The sequence below is a fragment of the Calonectris borealis genome, chromosome 1 (genome assembly GCF_964195595.1).
Source record: "Calonectris borealis chromosome 1, bCalBor7.hap1.2, whole genome shotgun sequence".
NCBI lineage: Eukaryota > Metazoa > Chordata > Aves > Procellariiformes > Procellariidae > Calonectris > Calonectris borealis.
The window spans coordinates 81,414,127-81,440,876 of record NC_134312.1 but is presented as its reverse complement, the minus strand read 5'-3'; the positions used below and the strand labels follow the sequence as shown (position 1 = coordinate 81,440,876).

Genomic DNA, 26,750 nt, shown 5'->3' with positions numbered 1-26,750 from the left:
CCAGACCAAAATATTCTCGTAAAACGAGAAATTTCTCACAATCTTCCTGACACTTTTCTGGTGAATATTTCACTGAAATGCAGGCCTACAAAACATTCAGATTTTTATAAAAGTACAAACCAATAAAAAACTGCTCCAATTAAAATTTTTCAGCAACCTCTAGCTCTGACAGACTGTACTAAGATCCCCACTAAGAGCAGTAAAAATTCTTGTCATGTAAAGTACTGGAATTAAAATATACCACAAAGAAAGCAAGAGAAGAATTTTATCTTTTTTTTTTTTTAAATCTTTGTTATTTTAGGGAGCATTTCTACTACCAGCAGAGACTGGCTCCTTGTATACTGCAATTTAAATGAAAAGTGGGAGCCCACCACCATTTCACACTGAGGTGAATGATCACACGATGGAGAGCTGTAGCACAAACCTCCTCTGCTGACGCCTAGCTCATGTTCTCCCACAGCTGAGGTCTTAGCCACCAGCATTTATGCAACAAAGTCCCGTCCTCCTCACCCTTCCCTTGCCACAGCAGCTCCCCGCGCCAAGCAGGAGAGAGGCAGCAACGTTGTGCTGCGGTGGGATGACTGTTGCCGGTAAAGACAAGGTTTGCCAGGCCCATCTGGTGGCATGCTGCCAAGCCATTGCCAAGTGCTGCAGTCCTTCTGCAAGAGACACGGGTGATTCACGGCACAGAGACAGGTCTGGATCACTTCTCGTAATGTTGAGTCGAGTCAACACCACGTGACTCAACAGGGTCTATTTTGACAATAGACATGGACACACGTGTATTTCAGGGAGCAGGGGTTACCTCTTCTGGTTCATTGAAGCCAGCTGACTCCATTCGTTTAGGCAAGGGTTGTAACAATGGGCAGCCGAAATCTCCTGACTGGTGATCCTGTAGCCCCCAACGATGAACAGGTAGTTGTCCAGCATCGCCGACCCATAGCCTCGGACGTTCACCAGATCAGGGGGCAGGTTGTTGGCCAGGGGCAGCCACCTCTGCGCTTCCTCATCATACCTCAGCATAGACCAGGGAGCTTCCACCTGAGGGTGACAGCCTGGAGGCAGGCCCAGGGGGGAGGCACCCATGAAGTCCCCAATGGCCACGAGGGTGGCAGTGCCCCTCATCCGCCTCTCCTTCAAGTGCTGCTGGAGAGCATGGGGCAAGAGGAGATGTGGCCGGGCATCGGGCCTCCGCAGCACCTGATGGTAATGGGTGGCCATGAAGTCTAGACAGGCATCGTGCAAGTCCTGGAGACCGTAGACCTGAGCCAGGCGATGCAGCTCGAAGCAGTTGCCCAGCCTCACCTGGGAGAGGAGCAGGCGGAGCAAGGGGGTGACTTGCAAGTAGGAAGCGGCCTCCACCAGCTCCTCCAGCAAAGGGGGCTCCTCATCGCCCCCCTCCTCCTGCTCCAGCCTGGCCAGGCAGGAGGTGTTGATGAAGTCCAGCACCAGCTCCAGCCCCAGGGCGCTCAGTCCCCCGCGCAGCAGCTGCTCCTCCTGGCCCTGCCCTGCCTCCCGCATGCCCGAGCGGTAGAGGGCTCGGAAATAGTCACTCTGCTCGATCAGCTTCCTCTTGCACACCGGGTAGCACTTGTCCCCCAGCCGGATCTGCACCACCTCCTCCCGCGCACCGGCCCCATCCCCTTCGTCCCCTTCCCCCTCCTCTTCCTCCTGCCGCCGCCGCTCCGCCAGGGACATCGCTCACCCCCTCCCCTGGCTGCACTTCAGCCCGGCCGCTGCCGGCAGGCTCCTCCTCCGCCCCGCCGGCCGCTGCCGGGTGGGAGGAGCGGAGCGGAGCGGCGCCGGGCGGGAGGCGCTGGGCCGGGCCCCGCCGGGGAAGGCGGGCTGGGAGGCAGGGAGGGAGGGACGGGGGGAGGCGCTGCCGCAGCCCCGCCGGCCCCCGCCGCCGCTCCGTCCCTGCAAGGAGAGAAGAAGAGGAAGGGAAAAAAAAAAAAACAATGAGAGGAAAGAAAAAAAAGCCCTAAAAAGGCAATGTTGAGCGCTCAGGCGATGGCCGGGCCTCTCGGCGCTGCCCGCCGGCGCCAAACGGCGCTGCAGGGCACCCCCCCGCCCCCCCGCCCGGCCCCTGGGCTGTGGGGGGGATTTTCAAGCTCCCGTGCCCGTCAGGGACACGATCAGAAAGGCCAAGTGCTCGGCTCCGGGGCGCAGCAACAGGCAAAACGGGGTGCAGCGATTCCCCCGCCTCCCCCCCGGCGCTGCCAGAATTGGGCCGGGATCGCAGCTCCAGCCGGCAGCTCTAACCTCTTGCCATAAATGTACTTCTGCATCCCTGGAAAGGGGGAATATTCTCGAACCACACAGGCAGGAAAAAAAAATACGGTATGTGTACATGTATTCGTGCGTAGCCAGAGCGGATGCGGGAGCGCTACAGCCAGCGTGATCCACGGCATCTTGGCACTGGCATCCGCCAACAAAGGCAACAAAAAGGATCATCTTGCACGACTAGTGCAGCGGTAGGGTTTAGGAACGGCAAGTACGATACATAACTCTGCTATGACCTTCCTGATTCCTCTGCACAGGTCTCAGTGTCTCAGCTCCTGCTTTGGTGTATAAAGATACTATATAACCTGTTCTGCTACTCTATCTTTTCTATTTAAACTAAGTTCCTGGAATAGGGCATCTATCTTGTTCATGGTGATCCACATACCAGGGCCCTGAGTTTGTTTGACATGAACAAGGAAAGAGCAAATTAATAACTGAGCATCTTGGGCATGGATAAAGCGACTGTTTTGCTGTTCACCTTGTTACATTCTTGAAACACAATGACAGTCCTTTTTTTTTTTTTTTTTTAAACTGCAGAAACAGATGAGGAAGTTTGCATCCTGTGTATTCTTATATGATGCTGCTTAATATAAAGACTTTAAAAATATATTTCATATTTTTTAGCTTTATAAAGATATTTCTTTCACCCTGTGTATTGCAGACCATAGAAAATCTTTCCCTTTTGCAGTACTGTGACTCAACTCCAGTCATTGCAGATTGCTTAGTTTTCAGACAACTCCTTATTTCCACTACTCAGAAGGATCATTTCTCCCAACTATTAAAACTCTTCAGAGTGGTATTAGGCTGTTTCTTTTCTTTTTTTTTTTTTTTAAGGAAGACAGAGTGGTTTGCTTTTTAGTATTCCCTCTGTGAAATGATCCTCTCTCACTGTTTTGTTGATCTTCAGCTTCTAACTCTAGCCCATTCAGATGACATGAATGTCAATCTCAGAGTTACAGGTGTTCTTTTCTGCTGACTTTTATAAAAGCATTTGCTGAGGTGGGGTAGATTTCTGTGCATTTTTGTTTTCCTCCTCACTTCAAAACATTTTCATCATCTTGTTTTTGAAGGGCCCATTTCATGTTCTGGAATCCTTTTATTATAGGATTCCAACCAGTTCCAAAGAGCTCTTTTCAGCAGCCTCAGTCCCTAGCTAGGTCACAATCACCTCTCGTTTCCTCTTTCTTATTAATGAGTTTCACTGTTTGCTTGCTTTCTGTTCCTCTTTCATTCTTCCTCAATATTTAATCAATTTTCAGATTCCACCCTCCTGTATTCTGTTCTTGACGAAGCACTCCATCATTTGGCTTTTCGACTTTCTTACACCTAGCTGAAGCTTGAGTCTGAGCACTGGCTGGTTTTTTCTCTACTTCAGTTTCAGCCTTGAAAAGATCATCACACACAACAAGTGTCTTACCTCTTCAGTAGGAGTCCAACCCGTATTTCCTTCCTGTATGTTAATTCCCATAGGCAGACATTTCAAGCAATTGTAATCATTCGTACTTCAGAGGTAAACAGAGAGCTTGTGTTTGTCCTGGCCATTAAGCTCCCCTGTTGCAATACAGTATGATTGCCAACACGGTGGTATGATTGCCATCTTTAGACCTCTGTTTTGGAGTCTCATATGTTTGATGTATTGGTAAGCTAGCTCCTAACTGGTGAGGGATTTTTTCCACATAGTCAGTTATGATAAGTTCTGTTCCCCCAAAGTGTTGACACCGCAGCCTGGGTAGATGGAATATTTCTTCTGTTGCCTATGTGCCTGCACCTGCCCCTCTGCCAAGGATTTCAAGTCCATCTTCCTCACAATCCTTGAGGTTTTTAATAAACTGGATCAGTTCTGTCATGTACTAGTAAGTATTTTCTTCCTGCCAGCAAACTTTCGAGAGCACTGACTTCTATAGCTTTCATCAAGAGCTGTCAGACGCACAAGGGGTCAGCAGTACTCTTTGTTGAATGGCCACTTTTGTAAAAAGCCTAAATCGGTTTCCTTAACCAATTATTTTTACTAGGTTGATTGTCAGCTATCTGTGCTTTATCCAGGCTTAGGACTGGGCAATTGCGTTAAGTCAGAGCATGCTGACAGGGCAGTTCCCTTGTTTTTTTACTATGCTAATCAGTTGGTCTGTATGGTGTGCTTATATAGCACTTACTCTGCAAATGCACCAAGGCAAGGACTACCTTTTTTTTTCTTATTTGTACAGATAATTTCATCTGTCTCTCAGTCTACAGCTATACTGTTTTATGCTAAGATCAATAATACACATTATTATACTGGAATCAAAGAAAAAGTCTTGCTGTTACACCAGCAATCATCTTGGCTGAACTTAAGAGAGTAAGAAATGTATTTTCCAAAGTTAAAAATGGAACTCTAGTGCTAGAGCTACGAAGTCAAAATCTGTAGTTAAGAGCCATAGAAGACTTGCATGATCTTTGAAGCAAATACGAGAGACCACGTATCACTCTTTATGAACATGCTGAAGCATGAAACAACATGAAAACAGGTTTGCATCACAGTAGATATAAAATGAGTGTGTGATAAAAGAACATACCCTGAAGAACAAGATATTTACACAGAGAGGTAGACAAGGGTAACTATGCTCAGCTTTTCAATACCTAGCTTTTAGAGTTTGGCTTCTGGAAAGAAATCTTCAAGCCTGTTTTAGATACTTCAGGTCTCTCTCTACAGTGTCTGAGAGACAAATTTATCTCAAGGAAAAGGATTCTTAAGTGCCAACAAGTGGAGCAGGAAGGCACCAGAGAGTGTCAATAAGGGCTCTCTAGAGTTGAGATGGACATTTCTGCTTGGGATTCACAGTCTAGACACTTTTTCCTGTGCTTGGTGCCTGAACTATTTTCTTGTAGTTAATGCCTGAATTATTTCCAAGGCTGAAGCGAGATCACTCTTTTCTTTCAGAAAGACTTGGAAATGGAAGAAGCTCTTTTATACAGCAGCTACATTGTAATAGACCATTCAACCATGATACGGAAAACCTAAGCTTCTGACCCTTTCTCTGCCTGGGCATACATTTCTATAGCCCTCTGACTTTCCTAGCTTAGCAAAAGCAAGGAAACACAGAGAGTCAGGAGGAGCTACTACTACAAAGATGGGAAAAGCAAAGCCAGAGATAACTAGACAGAAGTATCACTCTCTCTGTTCTGCGTGGAGCTTGGCTCACGCTTCCTGACTGGCAAGGCATGTGTGTAGGGCTGGTGCGAGCCTGCTCTGCGCACCAAGACTGAAGCCTCCTTACTCTTTAGATTCACTTCAAGTATTTAACACTGCTTAGATTTACTTAGAAAACCGTGGCCACTTGTTTTTCCTCTGTGAACCACTTTGTGGCATTGTGTGGTAAGTTGGATGGGTCTCCAGTCTGGTACGGACACAAGACGCAGCAAAGGGGGGTAACAGAAGTACCAGTGACTGGGAATCAGAATGACATATGCTTTTCTTGGCAGGAAACCTGGTTTACATATACACGAAATATAGCCTGAATTTCTTTGTGGGTCTAACCCAAGATCACACAAAAAGTCTGCAGCAGAAGAGAACCAAACCCTTAAGCACCAGTACAGTGCCTAAAGGAAGACTGCAGTGGTTTTGTGTTTGTTTTAAGCAAACCTTCTCTTGATTCAACACAGAGACACTGGATAATACATGAGAACCAGAAGGTAACACCAACCTGATTGCTCTAAGGAAAGGACCACATAGAGGGCAGAAAAGAAAGGGAAAATTGAATTCCTTTCAGCCTTATTAGTCTAAAATGTGAACTGGAACAGAATCAGGGGATATTTAAAATATACATGCTATCTAATATAAAATATAAAGTGCCACATTCTTCCCTCTGAGACGCCAGGGAATTGTACTGTACTGCCAGGGAACTGTGTATTGAGTAATAGTGGAATTACTCAAGAGAGGAATTAGTTTTTTGGAAATGATTCCCCAACTGCTGCCATTGTTTAGTATTTTCCTTGTCACAGGATACAAAGTAAGCATCTGTGGAACATAGGAAATATCCTGCAGTATTTCAGCGTTAAAAATATCAGTGTTCTAAAGGATCCTGGCATTTCTGAGAGGAACTGACTGGAGCATAATTTTATTTCAACTGAAATCTCTATCATTGGTGAAGGATGAGCTGCTAAATAAAGGTAATTTCTTTTGTCAGATTCGCAGCCAAACAAAGCACTTCTTACCCAATGCCATTAGCGATGCTATTCCAAAAAAAAGCACTCCTATTTCTAATAGCACTTGTTTAGACTTCATTCTCTATTATTTTCTGTTTAATTTTTCTGCTTTTGATGTACTATTTAATATTTATTCCTTGCAACAAATGTATGTTGTAACACTACTGAAAAAATACTTGGAGTGGTATTTTTTTTGAGTACTGATTATTTATCATCAAGTACTTAACTTATCTCTGCTTTAGTGAAATTTAATGAGTGATTAATACCAGTGTGTGTGCTACTGAGCTCTCTCTGGGCAGCAAAAAGGCTGTTCCAATAGTCTGTGTGCTAGTGGGCATTCTCTGTGGATTGTGAGAAAGTTCAGTCACCAGGCAGCAGAATGGAGGCACGAGCGTGTAGATCGTTACAACGGCGTTCAATCTGTTCCGGTTTTTACACCAAAGACCCAGTAAGGAATTTCCTTGAAACTCTCTCAGGTGAAATAAGTGTTCTCTGACAAAACCTGAACGGGGGTCAGGCTGCTGGAGTGCTCTGCCTGCTGCTGAATCTCCTGTTAGGGATGTTTGTTCTGCACAAATGCAACGCGCATCCCCAGCCAGATTTTTCTTGTGTAGCTCTGTCTAGATGAGAGTAAACTGTGTGCTTTTAAAACAGCATATATTTTTAAATTCTGGTGCAGACAGGCAGAGCTGAATTTTAGTACATAATAACTAGGTAAGATGAATGGTAACCCACACGGAAGACTTTCACTAAGTATCCAGCTGTATAAAATTCATCACAATATTGAAACTCCATCCCCTTTGCCTAGTTTCAAGTTCTGTCATAAATCAGCATTCATTCATTAGAGTGTTTGCTAAACATTGTGCCTTTTGTCATAAACCTTGGCTCAAGTTTATATGTATGCCAGTAGATTTATATTTGTATAAATCTCATCTGGCTAAGACTTCTGTTGCTCTTCGTTTGAATGCACAGATTCCAGCCTTCCTGCAGAGGTTTTACCAGAATTAGTTTGAAGCCAAGCTCTGAGAGAATCTCAGGGCCTGGCAGCCCCTTTGAAACAAAGGGTTTAAAAAACGGTTTGCGCAAAGTCCCAGGAACGGAAACTGTAATATTTCACTTCTTTTTACCATGTTGCTGGGATGGGGCTGAAACCAGAATCTTGGACCCAACTGAACCAAACCTTGGAGAAGGTCAGAGTCATTAAAAACTTGATATATTGCTCCAAACCAAAATCTGACCACTAATAGCTGTTTTTGACAAAACAGTTCTCTCAAAAAATGCTGTTTTGTTGGACTTAAGACATTTTGCAAGAATGTTTTGATTTCAAGGAAATTTTAAAGGAGAAAGTGAGTGCAGTATTTCAGTAACGTCAAAAAGATTTGCTTTGATTTTTTTTTCAAAGTACTTACATTTCATTATTTCACGATTCACTACATTAGTATTTCATAACTTTTACACTGTAATAGAGTTACAGTGACATATTCTTACATTATCAAAATACTTAGCTTAGGTAAAATTTTGACCTTAACACTGCTGCAATGAAGGGAAAACACATGTACGTATCTAAGAAAAATGAGATAAAGATTATTTCAACAGTCAATTGTTGAAATTCAATTATTCACATAATAATTCGATTTATACACATGGAATGCAACACAGGCACAGAGCTCCACTGATTTCAGCAGAGATTATTAGGGCTGACGTTGCATGGGATTATGCTGCACATTTGATTAAATAAGCTTACTGATGTTCAAATGAGGACATAGGCAGGTTCATAACTCACATGGGAAACTGCAGGCTGCTGCTTCTCAGCTGGTAGTTGTCATCTTTCAACTGCTCTGTCAGACAGGATCTAAAACACAGATGATTTAAGCTAACATGTTTGATTTTAAGCGTGGCAGAGAAGTGCTTTACACAGTTAGCACTGGTGTCTTCCCACGCCTGAGGCAAGCTGGGCCTGTGCTAGCAGCAATCGTTCGCTGCGTTCTTCTGCATCAGCATGGCAGCATCAAGGAGCGTTGCTTTGCCGCATCTGGGCCTCAGGGAGTATCTCTCCCTTGTCCCTTCTAATCTGCTCGGGAAAGGGAAGACGCAGACAGGAGGCCCAACTGTCCCCTCTTGTCTAGTCTGCATTTACACGAGGGACCTGATCACACTGGCTTAACCACCACTGACAGAGCAGAAGAAAGGCAAAACTATGACAGACAGGCACTAGCCTTGGCTGGCACACAGCAACTAACAGTCTGCCATAGCTGTTCAAACATCATAAATGCCTAAACTTCAGCTTGATCCAGGACATTGACTGTCCCCTGTCACCCAGGGCTGACAGGGGACTTCAAGACATTCAGCAGAGACGCATGGGACAATAACAGTGTGGACAACAGATGACCCAAGAACAAAGCCAATGTGCAGTGCAGTTTTAGACAGGCTGATCTGACTATAGAATTAAAGCCTTGGCATTTTTAGTCCTTTTCGGGAATGCCTTCCTGATCTGTCTGGTCTTTACATATTCTGAGTTCTAGAACCATATATTCCATATAAGCTAAATATAGTTCCAAATATCAATATATATCTGTTACTTTACATCGAAAAGGTGTCTGGTTTTGTTTACCTTTGGCAAAAAAAGAGTTAATGCCTGATGATGAATCCTTTGTGCTAGAAGCTCTTGGATTGTGCCATTACCACTGCCAGCCCAGGTGGAAAACTTCAGGTACTGTTTCTGTTTATAACAAGAATCATTGAAAAGATCATTCTCTTCCTTTGTGGCAGGTACATTTATATCTCTTTTACTAAAAGGTCTGCAAAGACATCCATGTTATCACAGAAAACAGGCAACTGCCTTTTTGTTTTTCCAGGAAGAAATTTGAGAATACCTCTGAAAAGAATTACTAAATAACATGAAGTGCTGGTCTGATACTGGCCAGAGACTCCTTACTAATAGTAAAAGTCTCTTGATCCCTCCTTGCAGAGCACATGGAACAGTCGGTCACTAGTTTGCAGGTAAGACTCGGGTATTTCGTTCTTGCAAAATGTTTGTGATTTAAAACTTCAACATTAAATTATATATATGCATTTCCCACAGAAAAGTCAAAGTGAAATTATGGGGAAACTGGCAGAAGACTCTGAAATTAAGAGAGAGAACTTTTCAGTTTTTAAAGGAAATTGCCTAAAGCAGCCATTTATTTATTTATTTCAATCTCTTTATATTTCATTAAATAAAAAGTTTCCCTGCAGCTGTTCCTGCTCTTATAATTTATTCAGAAACAGAGAAGGGAGAAAGAATGACAAGTAATGAACAGGAAAAAAGGCTGCTTGGTTGAAGCACACAGCAGAAGATCAGAATAAAAACATGAAGGTACCGAGAAAGACTAGCAACATGTCTATTGACAAACAGTGGCAAACAAAGAAGAGATTTAAAATATACATTGAAAACACATAGATCTGTACCAAACGTGACTGGTTACCCAAGCCCAATTCTGCAAGTACATAATTAAACATTATGCACAGTGAGTACTCGCACTTACTGTGTTTGGTGACTGCCTCAATGGAAGTAACAGGTACTTAAGAATCTGTTACTTTATTCAAAACAGAGAAAGACTTACTGAATGGTCTGAAAGATGCTTAGGTGCTCAAGTGTGTTCACGTCCAGTCTCGCACTTTATCTTAATGTCTGGACAGAGCCCCACTGAAATTGAAAAAATCGTATGGTATTTCAGGTTCATCTAACTGAAGTAGGTCACAAGCCTAGTCCTTTTTTTTTTTTTTTTCCTGGAAAGGAAGAAGTAAACATATTTGTTATTTACACGTACACTTGGCAAGGCATCAAACGTATAAAAACAGAGAAGCTGAGACAGTGTAATCTTTATGTAATTACAAACACATATACTATTAAAGCTACCTATTATATCTAATTTTTTGTTCATGCAAATAATCCTATTTATTTCAATGGACTAAAGACATATTCAGCTTTATCCAATATAAATGCTAGTTTTGTATCATCAGTTTAATCTTCTTGTTCCATGCTTCCCCAAGTTATTCAGAATCTGTCTCTTCTTGGAGATATGGGAAGAGTAGGAGTGAGGAAAGCAATCAGGAATCAACATTTTTGCATGTAAGTCTTGGAGAACAAAATGATCCAAAGTTCATACTAAATGCTGGAGGCAATGCCAAAATACAAGCATATCTTTCAAAATTCTGAGTGTGTCCCATATCAAGTGATACCTTGGAATATCTGGAAAGCTGAAACAAAAATTTTAGAAAAATACACTGTCAATAGTGCTTGTGGCAATGGCAGAGAAACGCCTAAAAATGTCCCTGTGCAGTCCACTGAATGCAAACTAACAGGCGTATTGAAACATATTTAAGGTTTTAAGTAGTGATTTTCACACAGAGATGAAAATAAAAATAAAGCACATCAAACTACCAAAACTAAATAAAACAATACAAGTACCAAGAGCTGGTTTTCAGGACCAGAGGCTTAAAGAATTACCCACTTAGACTCTTTCTTACAATTTAGTTCACATATTCCCCAGAACAGACATGCAATCTGCATAAAAACAGACATTTATTTGGAATCCTCCTAATTATAGCCAGTAGTTCCACTGAATAAATAAATGCCTTGGTCTTGCTATTGGATCAACAGGAGTTAACCTGCTCTGAGCTCTATTACCTTCTAAGGAGCTCTGTAAGGAACAAAAACGTATACGTGTCAGCTCATTTCCAAACTGGGGGCCTTGTTTTGCAAAACAAACAGCAGCTATAATGACTAAAGAATTAAAATGAGTTTGAGGCTTCCCACACACACCATGTCACTGATCTATACTTCATGTAGGACTGGGGAAATTCCTTGATTCTAATCTTGAGGGAAAAAATGCCATCTAAAATATTTTTATATATTCAACACACAATTTTTATTGCAGACAACCGTATTTCTACCTAATTCTCTCAACTTCACTGTGTAGTCCACTGAGTTTAAATGAACTCATGTATTGTAATATTTTAAAGCCTTTCTGTATGAAGGGTGTACAGAAGTGGGAATCGGGGATGAGACTGGGTCCTTTTAAGAAACAAAACACTTGGGAGTTTCAGGTTTCAGACCAGGTGCTTGAAAAATTGCCTCCTTATATACCAATCATATTTTCTTTCTTGCACTCTCACAGGCCTTTTCCAAGCTTAAACATAAGCAGAAGAACCCATACAGACTGTTCAATATTCTTAAACTTATGGAAGATTAGGGGCAGGACTTTGATTACCTACCTAGTCCAGAGATGAATGTAGGCGACAGCCTTCTCCAGTCGTATTCATCTCTTCCTAGATCTTTGGAAATAAAATTGTATTATTCTTGCAACCAAAACAGAGTAGGGAAGAGGAACAAATTTCCACCTCTGGCTGGCAGATAGAATTAGATAGTTCAGTTTGTTAGTAAAGAAGGAAACTATTTGCATCCACCAGGTAATTCAAAAAGTGTTATGAAACTAAACTGAGCTGTTTTTTCTGTGTGGAGTGTAATAGTATGCCTGAACAAAGTGGCAGACCTATCTGCTCTCAAGCGACTGTACCGCATACTTTCAGAGCTGAGGTGAAACAATATGCTGAGCTTACTATTGTTCATCACATATTAAGGCTGTCTGCCTAGTTTGGTCTTAGAAGGACAAGAAACACAAACTTGGGACCACAGAAACAAGTCCTCTGAATGACTAAAAGCAAGCTGTGCCTGTTGTCTCTCAAAAACTGTCTCCAAATAATTAAGTTAGAGAACAACAATAGCTATTATAATCGTATGTAGCTCATAAAATGGCTGCTTCCTTCCAGCGGCTGCCCAAACAGCGTCATGGGAACTGTTTGGAAAAAACATCCCCTGGCTCATGTCCCTGGCAGAACTGGCAGTATCCTCACCACCCAAGAGATTGTCTCTTAAAATGCTGGTCCAAGCTTTAGTGCATCCGTGGAGGAGCAAGCGCGCTGACTAAGCCCATTACATTGAAGAGATGGTTCTGCTGGCGGCAATCGCAGAAGTGCTGTTGGTCCTGGGTTTGGCTGTGGAGTCAGACTCTCTCTGCTCACCCACTACATTTTACAAAAACTGCTGGATCCGACGCTTCCCGGGTCTTCTGATTGACCTGCAGGAATCGCAGAAGAGGGGAGCCCAGGTGCTGAAGATTTACGCAGAAGTCTCACCCCAACAGTGCAGCAGAACCTGCTGCCTTCTGAGGAATGGTGAGTGTTTATTATCAAGATTGGGCATACATTAGAATTTGCATCAAGACATATGCAACGAGGAAAAACATTTTGGGTAATTCTCCTTTATTTGAAGAAGAAATAATGCAAAAAATTGGGATATATGTATTTTTTGAGGCAGGAAAGCAGAGGCACATTGTAACTGTGTCATCTTCAGTCCTATAGAAAATAACTTCATAATCTGAATTTTTTAGAAAACACATGAAAATCTTAGGGCCTGCTTTGAAATTTTATATCTCTGTTACAAAGCTTGTGGGCAATGCTAACATTGAAACAGTAACTCTTCAGTATCCATCACCATCTACTCCTGCAGAGAAAAATCAGTGACATTGATTTCAACAGGACTCTTCTACATGGAGTAGGGTACTAGACTAGGAAATGGTGAGGGGGAAAGGGGAGTGAACACACAATTTGTCTGTCTGTGAAATACAAGAATATTAATTTTCTTGGAGAGATTACTCTCTTGTTCTGTGTTTACACCGTGTTTCTTGTGCAACCCAGGTATAATGTTAATATGAGCAATAAAGTTATAGCAATAAATAATAGCAGTTACTCAGCTTGCAACTCCTTTTCCCTAGCCTTGTAAACTCAGACTCAGAATAAAAATAAGAAAAATCATCGCTTGTCTTAAGCCCAAGACCATACTTTCTCTGTATCACACTGCATTGGCACACTATAGGAATATATTTAGGAGTGTACGTGAAGTGTGTGTCTGTGGTGCTTAAATTTGACTGCAAAACTCACAAGACTTGAAAGGTTTTTGGATATGGAGGATGAAAAACTATGGATATGGAGGATGAAAACAGTTACTAAAACCAGTCAATATAAATTTTGATGAAATTTTGAATTATGAGCACAAATATGACCTTGACAACCTGACACTGACGTAACTGCCAGCAGCATTCTTGGGAAGAGTCCACTTCTGTCTTAAATATTGTGAGGAAAGAACAATTGTATACATTTCAGCAATGTTTTTCCTATTTGGACAACAAACTTTTTCTCACAGAACATGGGATTGGATACCTTACAGAGATAAGTAATGGTAACTTGGAATCTCGTTTTTATAATGTTACATAGTCAAGCACAAATTTGTTACAATCTTAACTAAAATAGAGACATTAGATGGCACTTCAAAGATAGGCTTTAAATCAGCTTGTGGTTTCCTTATAATCCCAAAGAGACAGATGTAGTCACTACCAAAAATACTATTGCCAATAAACGTCCTAATTAAGATTTCAAGGAATATTGATAAGAAGTTTGGTAAGAAATTTCTTTGCTGGATTCTCAGTAATAGCAGAGTTATTGAAAGCTAATCTTACAAAATAAAAAGAAATTTTGAAATAATTTAAAAACAAGCAATAAAATATGCTGCTTATATCTCCTCAAACCAATGCAAAATATCATATAGCATGATTTAAAAGTATTTTTCCTGACCAAAGAACTATCCTTCCTTACAAAAAAATAGGTTTGTGACTTATTTTTCTTACCTGATTTTATGCAATAAAATCCATCACAGATCCCAAAGAGAATATATCCACAGAAGCCAAGTTCTTCCGATGAGATACTTTTTCCTACTATTTAATGATATTTTCATAAAGCTTGCAAAGTAATCATTAAAATGAAAAACACTTATAATTATGTTGTGCTAAAACCCAGAGTTTCTAATGACAACAGAACTCTGCACAAACTTGGAAGATTGGGAAGGTTTTGAAGATTTCACTTCTCCCTTCAAACAAATACATGTATTTTCAGGTGTCTTGCATATTCTTAAATAAGATCATCTCTATATCAGAAACTTGCATAGTATTCATGTATCACAATGAAAACCATACATAAAGTATACTATTAGCACAAAACAACCATTCTTTGACAAAAACCAGAACATTGTATACCTGGGTCTGAAGGCAAGGGTACACACTGCTACATGTGATGCAAGTGAATAACAGTTTTCTGTTGGAAGAAAAATCATCAATGTGAACAAACATCTGAAAGTTGTAATTTTTCAAACAATGACTTCAATAATACCACATTGATAGTGTTTGCAGAGTGTTTAAGAATCCTTGAACAAAAGATATCACAGAAAAGCAAGTACTACATAGATATTTCACAGAAATATTTGAAAGGCTTTGCCTTTTAAACTGTTAACTTATGCTAAAAATGATCCTAGATGATGCCTAGAACTACTTCTATATTCAGAATTATTTTCTTAAAAATAGTCACTGGATTTTAAATTCCTTTACCCGTAAAAGCCAATGTTTTTTATATATCACCTGTAGAAGTGCCTGTAGTCCTCAGGAAATACATCAAAATAGTTACATAATGATAGGACATGGGGTAATGGCTTTAAACTGAAAAAGAGTAGATTTACATTAGATATAAGGAAGAAATTCCTCACTATGAGGGTGGTGAGGCATTGGAACAGGTTGCCCAGAGAGGTGGTAGATGCCCCATCCCTGGAAACATTCAAGGTCAGGTTGGATGGGGCTCTGAGCAACCTGATCTAGTTGAAGACGTCCCTGCCCACAGCAGGGGGGGTTGGACTAGATGACCTTCAATGGTCCCTTCCAACCCAAGCCATTCTGAGATTCTATGATTCTATGAAATATGCTTCTCTAACACTACAAAATCTTTCTAATCTTTTAAAGAAAGATGTAAAACAATTGGTATATAACAGAATCATAGAATCATTAAGGTTGGAAAAGACCTCTAAGATCATCGAGTCCAACTGCCAACCCAACACACCATGCCCACTACACCATGTCCCTAAGGGCCTCATCTACATGTCTTTTAAATACTTCCAGGGATGGTGACTCCACCACTTCCCTGGGCAGCCTGTTCCAAGGCCTGACCACTCTTTCAGTAAAGAAATTTTTCCTAATGTCCAGTCTAAACGTCCCTTGGCGCAACTTGAGGCCATTTCCTCTCGTCCTATCGCTTGTTACTTGGCAGAAGAGACCAACACCCACCTCGCTACAACCTCCTTTCAGGTAGTTGTAGAGCACGATGAGGTCTCCCCTCAGCCTCCTCTTCTCCAGACTAAACTACATTAAGCTTTGTATAATCCCTGTAAGATTACAACTGTCCCCAACAAGTTATGTTGTTCTATTATTTTGGTAATCTTAAGTGTCTCTGTACCAGTCTTACTTTCATAAATATGTACTCGAAGCTCAAGTTCCTATGGCAAATAACTGGAAACTGGTAAAGCCTAACTAGAGGTAGATATAGGACATGAAAATTATATCAGTGAAAGAAAAATTGGTGATTATCATCTTTGATTTAGCTTTACCTTGCTATCATTACTGTTTAGGATCTCAGTTGTGCTTGTAAATGTTACTGTTTTTGTTTCAGCTAGGCAGACAACCTTGACCTTTATATATAAGTAGCTAAAAAGCACAAGACAATTCTGTAACGGCACTTCTGCCATGATTTTTCCTTCCATAGAGCTGTTGAATTTGTATTGTTCAGACAGACAGAGTGCATTTTCATTGCAAATTTTTATTTAATTAATCGTACACATTTTTTGAAAATAATGTTTCTCTCTTAGGGCGGATAAGTTCATTATGACGGAAAAAAATATTTTCAGGGTGTATGTTTACTGTGTTAATCTATGATGCAGTAATGAGGCTATTGACTGAAAAAAGTACAAGTAATACAGAAAAGACAGTAAGCATGGGTTTAGTGCATTTTCTTCCTTTTCTCATTCATAGATAGGTTAGGGATTTTATTCTTTTTTTAACTACACATAAAATAGGAAGAGTGCATGATTTTTTTTCTGTTGTTCATTGCAGAAGTACTACAAATTATTTTCATTACTTACAAATATGAGGAAAATGTTTGGAATAAATACCTAGGTAAATAGCATACACTTAAAAAGCTAGGTAGTTTCCTAACAGTTTATGTAAAATAAAGCCTTTTTGTAAGGGTGTTACATGAATATACTGTAACTAAAACGCTTTTCCAATTAAAAAAAAAAATCACAGCATTATTTTAGACTTGTTAGTCTGAAGCAACTCTTCAGCCCTATTAATTCGCATCTTCTAGACAGTTATATTAACAAATACAGATCTTATCTTAAAAGCTCATTTCATACAAAAATTGTCCAATTTAGAGTCAGAAGGTATGCTACAATTTTCTGAAGTGTAAAGCTTTAGAGTCAGAATCAGTATCAGAAAAGTTCTCCTTAGCTGTTTTAATAATTTACAGTATTTTCTACTATTGAATGTGTCCCCCGCCCTGCCAATACTTTTTTTAATTGCAGGTAGCTGTATTAGCTCAGGAGGTTACACTCAAGGCAGATAAAATAAAACAAATAAAACCTCCAAAACTTCATAAGACTAAAACAAAACCTAATATTGATTCTGCTCCATGCACATTGATATAAAGTAAAATTAACTTTTGACTTGATGTTTCCACTTGAGATTTTGATGTCCTGTAGAACTCTGAAAGAAGAATCTTTCCTGCTTTTTATATAGTGTGACTCTAACCATAAGTAATGCAGCATATATTTTCAATCTAAATCTTAAACCACTAGGATTCGGGCATACTTTTGAAAATGGGTTTCAGTGACAAGTTTTTCAGGCATTTTTTCATTATTACTTTCATCCTGATTTCTGATGTGAGAAGACAGAACTGAACCTCCAAACATAAATAAAGAATTGTCTAAACTACTCCATTCACAGAAATATAATAGTCCAAAGGCAAAAAAGGAAAATGATTGGGAACTGGCAGCGGGGCAGGATGTCACTTACTTATTGTAGTTCAAGATGGTTTTTTAATAGTCTGGGTAAAATGAATGGTTGCAGTCCAGTTTCAAGTAGACAGGTATATTATACAAGAGCAAACATCTCAAAGTTGTCTTCCTTGATGACTAAACATTTAGAAATGGTCCACTCACTGCAGCTGAGACGTGAAGGCAGGCAACTGGTAGGAGGACTACAAGCTAAAGCATATGATTTTATTTTATCAGAGGCACATTTAGCATTCAGATGGCTATGCTATTCCTTCTTCTTAAAATAAGAATTAGTTATGAGTAGTTCTACTTTACTGACTAGGTGCTTAATTAGTTTGCACAATAATGAGAGAACCACAGATTTAAAGTACTATGGAGCTGCCCAGTATTAATGACCTTCTGATGTTAAATAATGTAATAACATGCAAAATGGAATGTTCATTATGCTGATAAGCTCAACTTTATTCTTTTTGTATTACAGTTTCCTGCAATCTGGCAGTGTTCTACCATGGAGCTATTAATGAGAATATGAACTGCCTGCACATGTCTTGCCCAGCATTGGAAAGTTGCATACTAAAGGCTAAAATCAATGTCATTTTGTACAACATCACAACAGGTAATTAAGCATTTCATTTATAAAGGCTGAAAACATAGCAACTATAGGAAATGTTAAAATTATACTAGGTCAGTTGCTGTGCTAAAGATCTTCTTCTAAAAGATCTTCTGAAGTACATGCAATGCTAAAAAAGCATAAGACTTTTTCCTTTTTCATTAATGTACCTACTTTAAGAATACTTCCCCCCTTTCTTCCATTCAGTATTTGAGAAAGGACTTTGAAGATACACCCTGCTTTCAAGATTCATGCCCTGAGCACCTAATCATTACTATGCTTGAGGAAAATACCATACCAGATCTGAGAGACTGAGAGGCAAGACTGCGCACTGCTCCATGTCCCCAGATCCAACCAGTAGCAAGGCTGAAAATGTATTCCCATTAAGCACATACACAAAGAGCACACATACATACGACAAATATACATATATACACAGCCAGCCACACAGGTTACAGAGACACATGCATAAAGGAGACACACGAACACAGGCAGCACCAAGAGCCGCATCCTGCTTTCTCTGGCTGCACAGGATGGAGATCTGCTAGTGCAGATATATATACACATATGTGCAATGTGAATCCCCCCCAGCAGCTGGGCTCAGATGCTCAGTCTGCCCAGTAGCTGCCCCTGGACCGCAGAGTCACCTGTTGCTGGCACCCGGACGTACGACCCCCCGAGGGTGCAGCCCCCCTCTAGTTGCTGGTGCAGACTGTCACACACACACACACATAGAGCTGGCCGGGACTCCCCAGTAGCCTAGATCCCTCCCTTTCCTCACCCTTGGTTCCTCTCCTAAGCATCCCATAGCAAGTCCTGTGCAATCCCAAAATGCACTTCCCTTCTGTCGCGGTTTAACCTGGCAGGCAGCCAAATACCACGCAGCCGCTCACTCACTCCCCCCACCCCCAGCGGGACGGGGAGAGAATCGGAAGGGTAAGAGTGAGAAAAAACTCGTGGGTTGAGATAAAGACAGTTTAATAGAACAGGGAAAAAAAAGGAAAATAATAATGATAATGATAAAATATACAAAATTAGTGATGCACAATGCAATTGCTCACCACCCGCGCTGACTGATAACCAAGTAGCGATCGGTACTTCCTAGATCACGCCTACCCTTCATATACTGAGCATGATGTCACATGGTATGGAATACCCCATTAGCCAGCTGGGCTGGCTGTCCTGATTATGTTCCCTCCCATCTTGTGTACCTAGCTCAGTCAGTAGGCACGGGAGCTGTCCTTGGACTAGGAGGGCACTTAGCAACAACTGAAAACATCAGTGTGTTATCAACATTCTCCTCGTACTAAATCCAAAACACAGCACTAGGAAGAAATTTAACCCTATCCCAGCCAAAACCAGGACACCTTCCATCCCATAAGGTGTCCCATAACCCTAGGCAGGAACATCAGTTCCAGTCCAGAAGGTGTTGATGGGTATTATTTGGGCTCCCTGACCTGCCATAGTCTCCATGTGCTTCTTTTGGGGGTGTGCAGATGAGCTTTTATCACATAAACTGACACTGTTTATGATTTAATAGGGACTGATCCAGATCTTCTTATTTTTGAAAAACTGACATCCAAAGAGCCAAATACTCTCTCCTCACCGAATAAATACGAAAGGCAAAACAGCACAAAGGCCACTGAGTGGGAAAGATGCCAGCATCATAATGCCACATCGAGTTCTCTTCTGCTCCAAGCTCCATCTTCTACCACTAGCCACGGCTTAACAGCAAACACTTACACCTCCAGTAGCAGCCTGATGGTCAAAAAACCTGAAATTACCACTTATTCCAGGGCAGAAACTTTTCCACTGGATGATCATTTTGCTAAGAGGACAAGCATAACTTCCGTAAGGACCAGGTCAATCACCAGCTCAGACAAAAAGACTGTACCCTCAACTTTGATATCCAAGTCTGCCGAGATATTATCCCACATGCCCACTCTTCCTCGTCTGAACAGCAGTAAACAACACTTAAATGAAACCAAAGGCTACAGTGGTAGGAATTATACTTCGGATAATGAAGCACCTGCTTGGGAAGCTGCAGCTTTGGGTGTCTGGTTGATTCCTGTTGTTCTTTGCTCTTCTCTCATCTTCCTTTGCTGTTGTACTCTTGCTTTCACAGCAGGGCGTTGCAGAAATAGGAGAGGTCAGTATAAGCCCATAAGGAGAAGAACAATAAGGTCAAGACAATTCATAAAATATACTACCGTCAAAGGTAATTTGTAAAATACTGTCACCATCCTTGTTTTGGAACAAACAGCATTTTAAAAATGAATCATAGAATCATAGAATCATACAGGTTGGAAAAGACCTCTAAGATCATCGAGTCCAACCGTCAACCCAACACCACCATGCCTACTACACCATGTCCCTAAGGGCCTCATCTACACGTCTTTTAAATACCTCCAGGGATGGTGACTCCACCACTTCCCTGGGCAGCCTGTTCCAAGGCCTGACCACTCTTTCAGTAAAGAAATTTCTCCTAATGTTCAATCTAAACCTCCCTTGGTGCAACTTGAGGCCATTTCCTCTTGTCCTATCGCTAGTTACTTGGCAGAAGAGATCAACACCCACCTCGCTACAACCTCCTTTCAGGTAGTTGTAGAGCGCGATGAGGTCTCCCCTCAGCCTCCTCTTCTCCAGGCTAAACAACCCCAGTTCCCTCAGCCGCTCCTCATAAGGCTTGTGCTCCAGGCCCTTCACCAGCTTCGTTGCCCTCCTCTGGACACGCTCCAGCACCTCCATGTCCTTCTTGTAGTGAGGGGCCCAAAACTGAACACAGTATTCGAGGTGCAGCCTCACCAGTGCCGAGTACAGGGGCACGATCACCTCCCTGCTCCTGATGGCCACACTATTCCTGATACAGGCCAGGATGCCGTTGGCTTCTTGGCCACCTGAGCACACTGCCGGCTCATGTTCAGCCGGCTGTCAATCAGCACCCCCAGGTCCTTTTCCTCTGGGCAGCTTTCCAGCCACTCTTCCCCAAGCCTGTAGCGTTGCCTGGGGTTGTTGTAGCCGAAGTGCAGGACCCAGCACTTGGCCTTGTTGAACCTCATACAGTTGGCCTCGGCCCATCGATCCAGCCTGTCCAGGTCCCTCTGCAGAGCCTTCCTACCCTCCAGCAGATCAACACTCCCGCCCAACTTGGTGTCGTCTGCAAACTTACTGAGGGAGCACTCGATCCCCTCATCCAGATCATTGATGAAGATATTGAACAAGACCGGCCCCAGTACTGAGCCCTGGGGAACACCGCTCGTGACCGGTCGCCAACTGGATTTAACTCCGTTGACCACAACTCTCTGGGCTCGGCTGTCCAGCCAGTTTTTTACCCAGCGAAGAGTGCACCTGTCTAGGCCGTGAGCCGCCAGCTTCTCTAGGAGAATGCTGTGGGAGACAGTGTCAAAGGCCTTACTGAAGTCCAGGTAGACCACATCCACAGCCTTTCCCTCATCCACTAGGCGGGTCACCTGGTCATAGAAGGAGATCAGGTTGGTCAAGCAGGACCTGCCTTCCATGAACCCGTGCTGGCTGGGCCTGATCCCCTGGTTGTCCCGGACATGGCTCGTGAGCACCCTCAAAACCAACCGCTCCATGATCTTCCCCGGCACCGAGGTCAGGCTGACCGGTTTGTAGTTCCCCGGATCCTCCCTCCGGCCCTTCTTGTAGATGGGAGTCACATTGGCAAGCCTCCAGTCATCCGGGACCTCCCCAGTTAACCAGGACTGCTGGCAAATGATGGAGAGCGGCTCAGCAAGCTCCTCCGCCAGCTCCCTCAGGACCCTCGGGTGGATCCCATCCGGCCCCATAGACTTGTGAACGTCCAGGTGGCATAGCAGGTCATTAACTTCATCCTCTTGAATTATGGGGGGTTTATCCTGCTCGTCGTCCTTGTCTTCCAGCTCAGGGGGCTGAGTACCCTGAGGATAACCACTCTGACTACTAAAGACTGAGGCAAAGAAGGCGTTGAGTACCTCAGCCTTTTCCTCGTCCTTGGTGGCAACGTTCCCCCCCGCATCTAATAGAGGATGGAGATTCTCCTTGGCTCTCCTTTTGTCATTAACATACTTATAAAAGCATTTTTTGTTGTCTCTCACGACAGTGGCCAGGTTGAGTTCTAGCCTGGCTTTTGCCTTTCTAATTTCCTCTCTGCACGACCTAACACGATCCCTGTACTCTTCCTGAGTTGCCTGACCCTTCTTCCACAAGTGATAAACTCTCCTTTTTTCCCTGAGTCCCAGCCAGAGCTCCCCGTTCAGCCAGGCCGGTCGCCTTCCCCGCCCGTTTTTCTTGCGGCACATGGGGACAGCCCGCTCCTGCGCCTTTAAGACTTCCTTCTTGAAGAACGTCCAGCCTTCCTGGACCCCTTTGCCCTTCAGGACTGTCCCTCAAGGGACCCTCTCGACCAGTGTCCTGAGCAGGCCAAAGTCCGCCCGCCGGAAGTCCATAGTAGCGGTTTTGCTGGCCCCCCTCTTTACTTCACCAAGTATCGAAAATTCTACCATTTCATGGTCGCTAAGCCCAAGCCGGCCTCCGACCACCACATCTCCCACCAGCCCTTCTCTGTTCGTGAACAGCAGGTCAAGCGAGGCATCTCCCCTGGTGGGCTCGCTTACCAGCTGTGTCAGGAAGTTATCCTCCACACACTCCAGGAACCTCCTCGACTGCTTCCTCTCTGCCGTGTGGTATTTCCAGCAGACGTCCGGAAAGTTGAAGTCCCCCACGAGAACAAGGACTAGCGACTGGGAGACTCCTGCCAGCCTCTGGTAGAATATTTCATCTGCCTCCTCGTCCTGGTTAGGTGGTCTATAACAGACTCCCAGCAGGATATCTGCCTTGTTGGCCTTCTCCTTCATCCTTACCCACAAGCATTCGACCTCGTCATCACTACCATCGAGCTCTAGACAGTCGAAGCACTCCCTAACATACAGGGCTACCCCACCGCCTCTCCTTCCTCGCCTGTCCCTTCTGAAGAGCTTATAGCCATCCATTGCAGCACTCCCATCGTAAGACTCATCCCACCATGTTTCCGTGATGGCGACTAAGTCATAGCTACCCCGCTGCACAATGGCTTCCAGCTCCTCCTGTTTGCCGCCCACGCTGCGTGCATTGGTGTAGATGCACTTGAGCTGGGCTGCCGATTTCTCCCCCGACACTGGCGTGCGGTCCCTAGGCTCTTCTCTAGACAGCCTGGTTTTATCCCCGTCCCCCTTCGAATCTAGTTTAAAGCCCTCTCGATGAGCCCGGCCAACTCACACGCGAGAATCCTTTTCCCCCTGCGAGACAGCTGAACTCCGTCCGTCGCCAGCAGGCCCGGTGCCGTGTAAACCTCCTCGTGGTCAAAGAAGCCAAAATTCTGCCGATGGCACCAGCCCCTGAGCCACGTGTTGATCCAATGAGTTTTCCTGTTCCTTTCGGTGTTCCGCCCTGCCACTAAAGGGATTGAGGAAAACACTACCTGTGCTCCCGATCCTCCCACCAGTCGCCCCAGCACCCTGAAGTCCCTTTTGATCCCTTTGGGACTTCTCCCTGCAACCTCCTCACTGCCAGCCTGCATAACCAGTAGCGGGCAGTAATCGGAGGCCTGCACGAGACTAGGGAGCTTCCTAGTAATGTCCTTCACCCCTGGCCCCAGGGAGGCAGCAGACTTCCCTGTGGGGATACAAGCTTATTTCTTTTACAGAATCAAAGATAATTTTTTCACTGATGGTATCGGAATCTTTCAATTGTAATTTAATTCTCAACAGATGAAACATAATTGTCCTGTCTCTTTGGGTAAGAAGTACACACTTATAGCTCCCACTGCATGCTTAGAGGTGTTAGAGCACATTTTGGTTCATAATCTGACCCAGACTAATGCCTAACAAACAGCATATACTTTCCCTAACTTAAGAGAATGGATTCACTGCAGCTGTACATATTCTTCCCCTGACTGTGAACTAACCTGAGAAAAACAAGTGTAAGTGCAACCAGTAAAAGTGACTGAAGCTTTATAGTATCATAAAATCAGTTAAATCTAATCATTCTTTAATTGCCTCAAATCTAGTTGTTTCTATAAAAAATGTCAATTTTTCTCCAACTAAGTTCTAGATTGACCTTTTTTCCCCATTTATCCCTAATACTGAGACAAAACAATTCACCCAACACTCTTTACTTCTTCAAAGACAAACACCAAAAACCAAAGTCCCCAAAACTACTGAATTTCATTAACTCATACACAAACATCTGATCATTCAATCTTTATGCTTTCCTTTCCCCCACTTCTCACTTCACTCTTCCTATAACAATCACTTCAAATGTTTTTCAAGCCCCTCCAGAAGCACCTTCAGACTTCTACTGCTTTTGCAAACTTACTTGCTCTGCAATGCATTGACAAACCCATTCTGTTACTGGCTAAGGAAAACACAAAGGTGGCTAACATTTGTTCATGCCTTGCAATTAGCATCAATCTGTACTGTCCACCTTGACTTGCTTTTTCTTGCCTACTCATATTCATCCTTTACATCATTAACTTTTTAAAATAGGAATAGTCATTTAATGTATGTTGCACAGGAATAGACCAAATGTTTTGAAAACTCTAGAAGTTAGCTTTATAATAAAAAATCCTTTTTTTGTTTCCTCATCCTGTACACTCTATTCATAAAAGTGCTCCTCCTGAACATACATCAAGCAACTAGATCAACAAGGTAGCAAGGTATTTCCTTGCCTTACCTTACTCAGGAAGTTTGCTTAGCAAAGCAAACGTTTTCAACAGTAACCAGGATTGTTGTTCTTGTTCTAAACTTGTTGACGTCTCTGAGTTTCTCACTTTCTTCACTTGCTGTAAGAAGTTCCTATTTCCCAGACAAGTGTAAATGTTATAAAAGGAAACAAGAAAAACCAAAACTGATTGTCACATGTCTATGTGGCAGAAAATTATTTTAAAACTGGCAAGATTCATGCAATGTTCAAAGACTACAGTGATGAGTAAGGCCACATGAATACCTAATTACAATTGAGTAGGTTGGTTTCAGAGGAAAAGACCATTGATGAGCACTGTAGCTTAGAAAACTGAAATTTAAAAAAACCCCTTGTTTATAGTATCTGATTGACCTTGTATGCTAATTTATACATAATAGAAGAAAGACTGACACAGGATAAGAACATTTTAAAGGAGTGGGGTTATTTAATCAGTTGAAATAAGACAAAAGAAATTCCTTATATGTTAGCTAGAAAAATTAGAATTAGGTATGATTTGTTTTTAAGGGCAGTTCTATGCTTATATGCAAAGTGATACAAGCTTTACAGATGTACTCACTGCATGATGTACTTAGAATTTCAACAGGCTGACTTTTATAATCAAATTGCACTTTTCTAATTCATCATGTGGCTGAATCTATCACATAGTTTAATTATCACTAAAAATTTCAACTAAGAATGATGGAGACCCCAAGGGCTCTTCTGAGTTAGAGGAAGTTGATGTGTATTCTTTTCCAGATTTTTAACACCAAAAGGAAAGGACCTAGAAGAAAGGAACCAAGATACTCTATATTGTATCAAAGGATGAATACAGCGATATTGTAAATACAGAACATATTTCTCATGTGCTCATCATCTTAGGGAATCTTCATGGATCTGACCCTGAAATGGAGAAGACTCAGCTCTGACTCATTTCATTAGGAAACAAAGGCACATGTATGTCAGAGGAGGAACTCAGTTTCTCAACCTGCAGACTACTGTGATGTGCTTTATATTGTTTCGCCACAACTTGCACTGGAAATGATGATGTGCACTGAGACCAGTATGATCTTTTTTAGATTAGGAGCTGCAGATCAAGAGGTTCAGGATTCTCTTTGTACAGTGCTCTACCAAGCAAATTCTGAAGGAAATGTTCATGGCTCAGTGAAGCACCTTTCTGCTAAAGACACAAGCAGGCATAACTGATTTCCATCTATAAAGTCTTAATCAGGAAATGAAAAGTTTGCAAACTTCATGTTTTGATCTCTACCACAGATAACATTCAGATGCTTCATACATCATGACAACCTGATCAAATATATTAAATAAATAAACTGATTAACCACATGCTCCAAGTCAAGTTGTGGTACTTTTCATCTCACTCAGTGCTGATGACAAGCACATTTTGTCATAGGATTCTCCCACAAAACACTTCAGCCAGCATTGTCACATCCATTTGCAAGGAAAGTGCTTTTTACATTATTTTTTTCTGCCCATAATTTTTAAAATCATGTAACCAAGGAAAATACATTTTAAAACCAACTTACATCTAAAAGGTAAAGATATGTCAAAAGCAGATCTAAAATAGAGCTGGTTCCCTTTCTGCTTGTCTATTTGCTACCACATGAATAAACATCCAATGTAATGCAGTAATACATAAATGTCTTATGAAATTGTCTCTTTGTTTGAAATGGTCAAAACAATCAAAATGCTGAAGGGTATGTTCGCTGCCAAAGAAGGGCTCAGCAAAAACCACACTTTGAAGAACTGCATTTTTATATGAATAAGAGTTAAAAAACCTAAACCTAGACTCAGAAAAATATTTTGCAAGAGCTTTGCATTTTTATATGAGTAAGAGTTAAAAAACCTAAACCTAGATCAGAGAAATATTTTGTAAGAGAACTAGAACTGCACTCTGTGATGCCTTTCTTCAGGCTGAACGGAGCCATTAAAATTCTGCTTCTGTTCACATTATAGTCTCAATAGCTCCCA

The 26,750-nt window shown here is 42.2% G+C and overlaps 2 protein-coding genes across 5 annotated transcripts in view; one reads left to right on the top strand and one right to left on the bottom strand.

Annotated features, from left to right (window-relative positions):
• The window catches only part of KLHL42 (kelch like family member 42), a 35,740-nt gene extending 15,591 nt beyond the window's left edge, over nt 1-20,149 (bottom strand). For 2 of the 3 annotated variants that reach the window (XR_012675647.1, XM_075162596.1), the window contains exons 1-3: nt 10,068-12,238; nt 8,249-8,317; nt 806-1,917 (exon numbers count right to left, since the gene is read on the bottom strand). Coding sequence is in view for 2 of the 3 variants with exons in the window: in XM_075162596.1 (XP_075018697.1) it covers nt 806-1,698 (893 nt within the window). In the remaining variant the exon portion in view is untranslated. Of the gene's footprint in view, nt 1-805; nt 1,918-8,248; nt 8,318-10,067; nt 12,239-14,594; nt 14,653-17,450; nt 17,642-20,070 lie in introns of those variants that run through there. The other variant, XM_075162610.1, reaches the window with a different exon arrangement.
• MANSC4 (MANSC domain containing 4) lies at nt 12,453-26,461 on the top strand. 2 transcript variants are annotated; one of them, XM_075162628.1, is made up of 4 exons: nt 12,453-12,681; nt 17,913-18,047; nt 19,582-20,040; nt 25,518-26,461. In XM_075162628.1, the coding sequence occupies exons 1-4, from the start codon at nt 12,453-12,455 to the stop codon at nt 25,523-25,525; spliced, it is 831 nt and encodes a 276-aa protein (XP_075018729.1). In that variant the 3' UTR covers nt 25,526-26,461. The 2 variants fall into 2 exon arrangements, with proteins under 2 accessions (XP_075018729.1, XP_075018724.1); XM_075162623.1 differs by lacking the exon at nt 25,518-26,461 and having other exon boundaries at nt 19,582-20,320.
• Nucleotides 26,462-26,750: the final 289 nt, after the last annotated feature.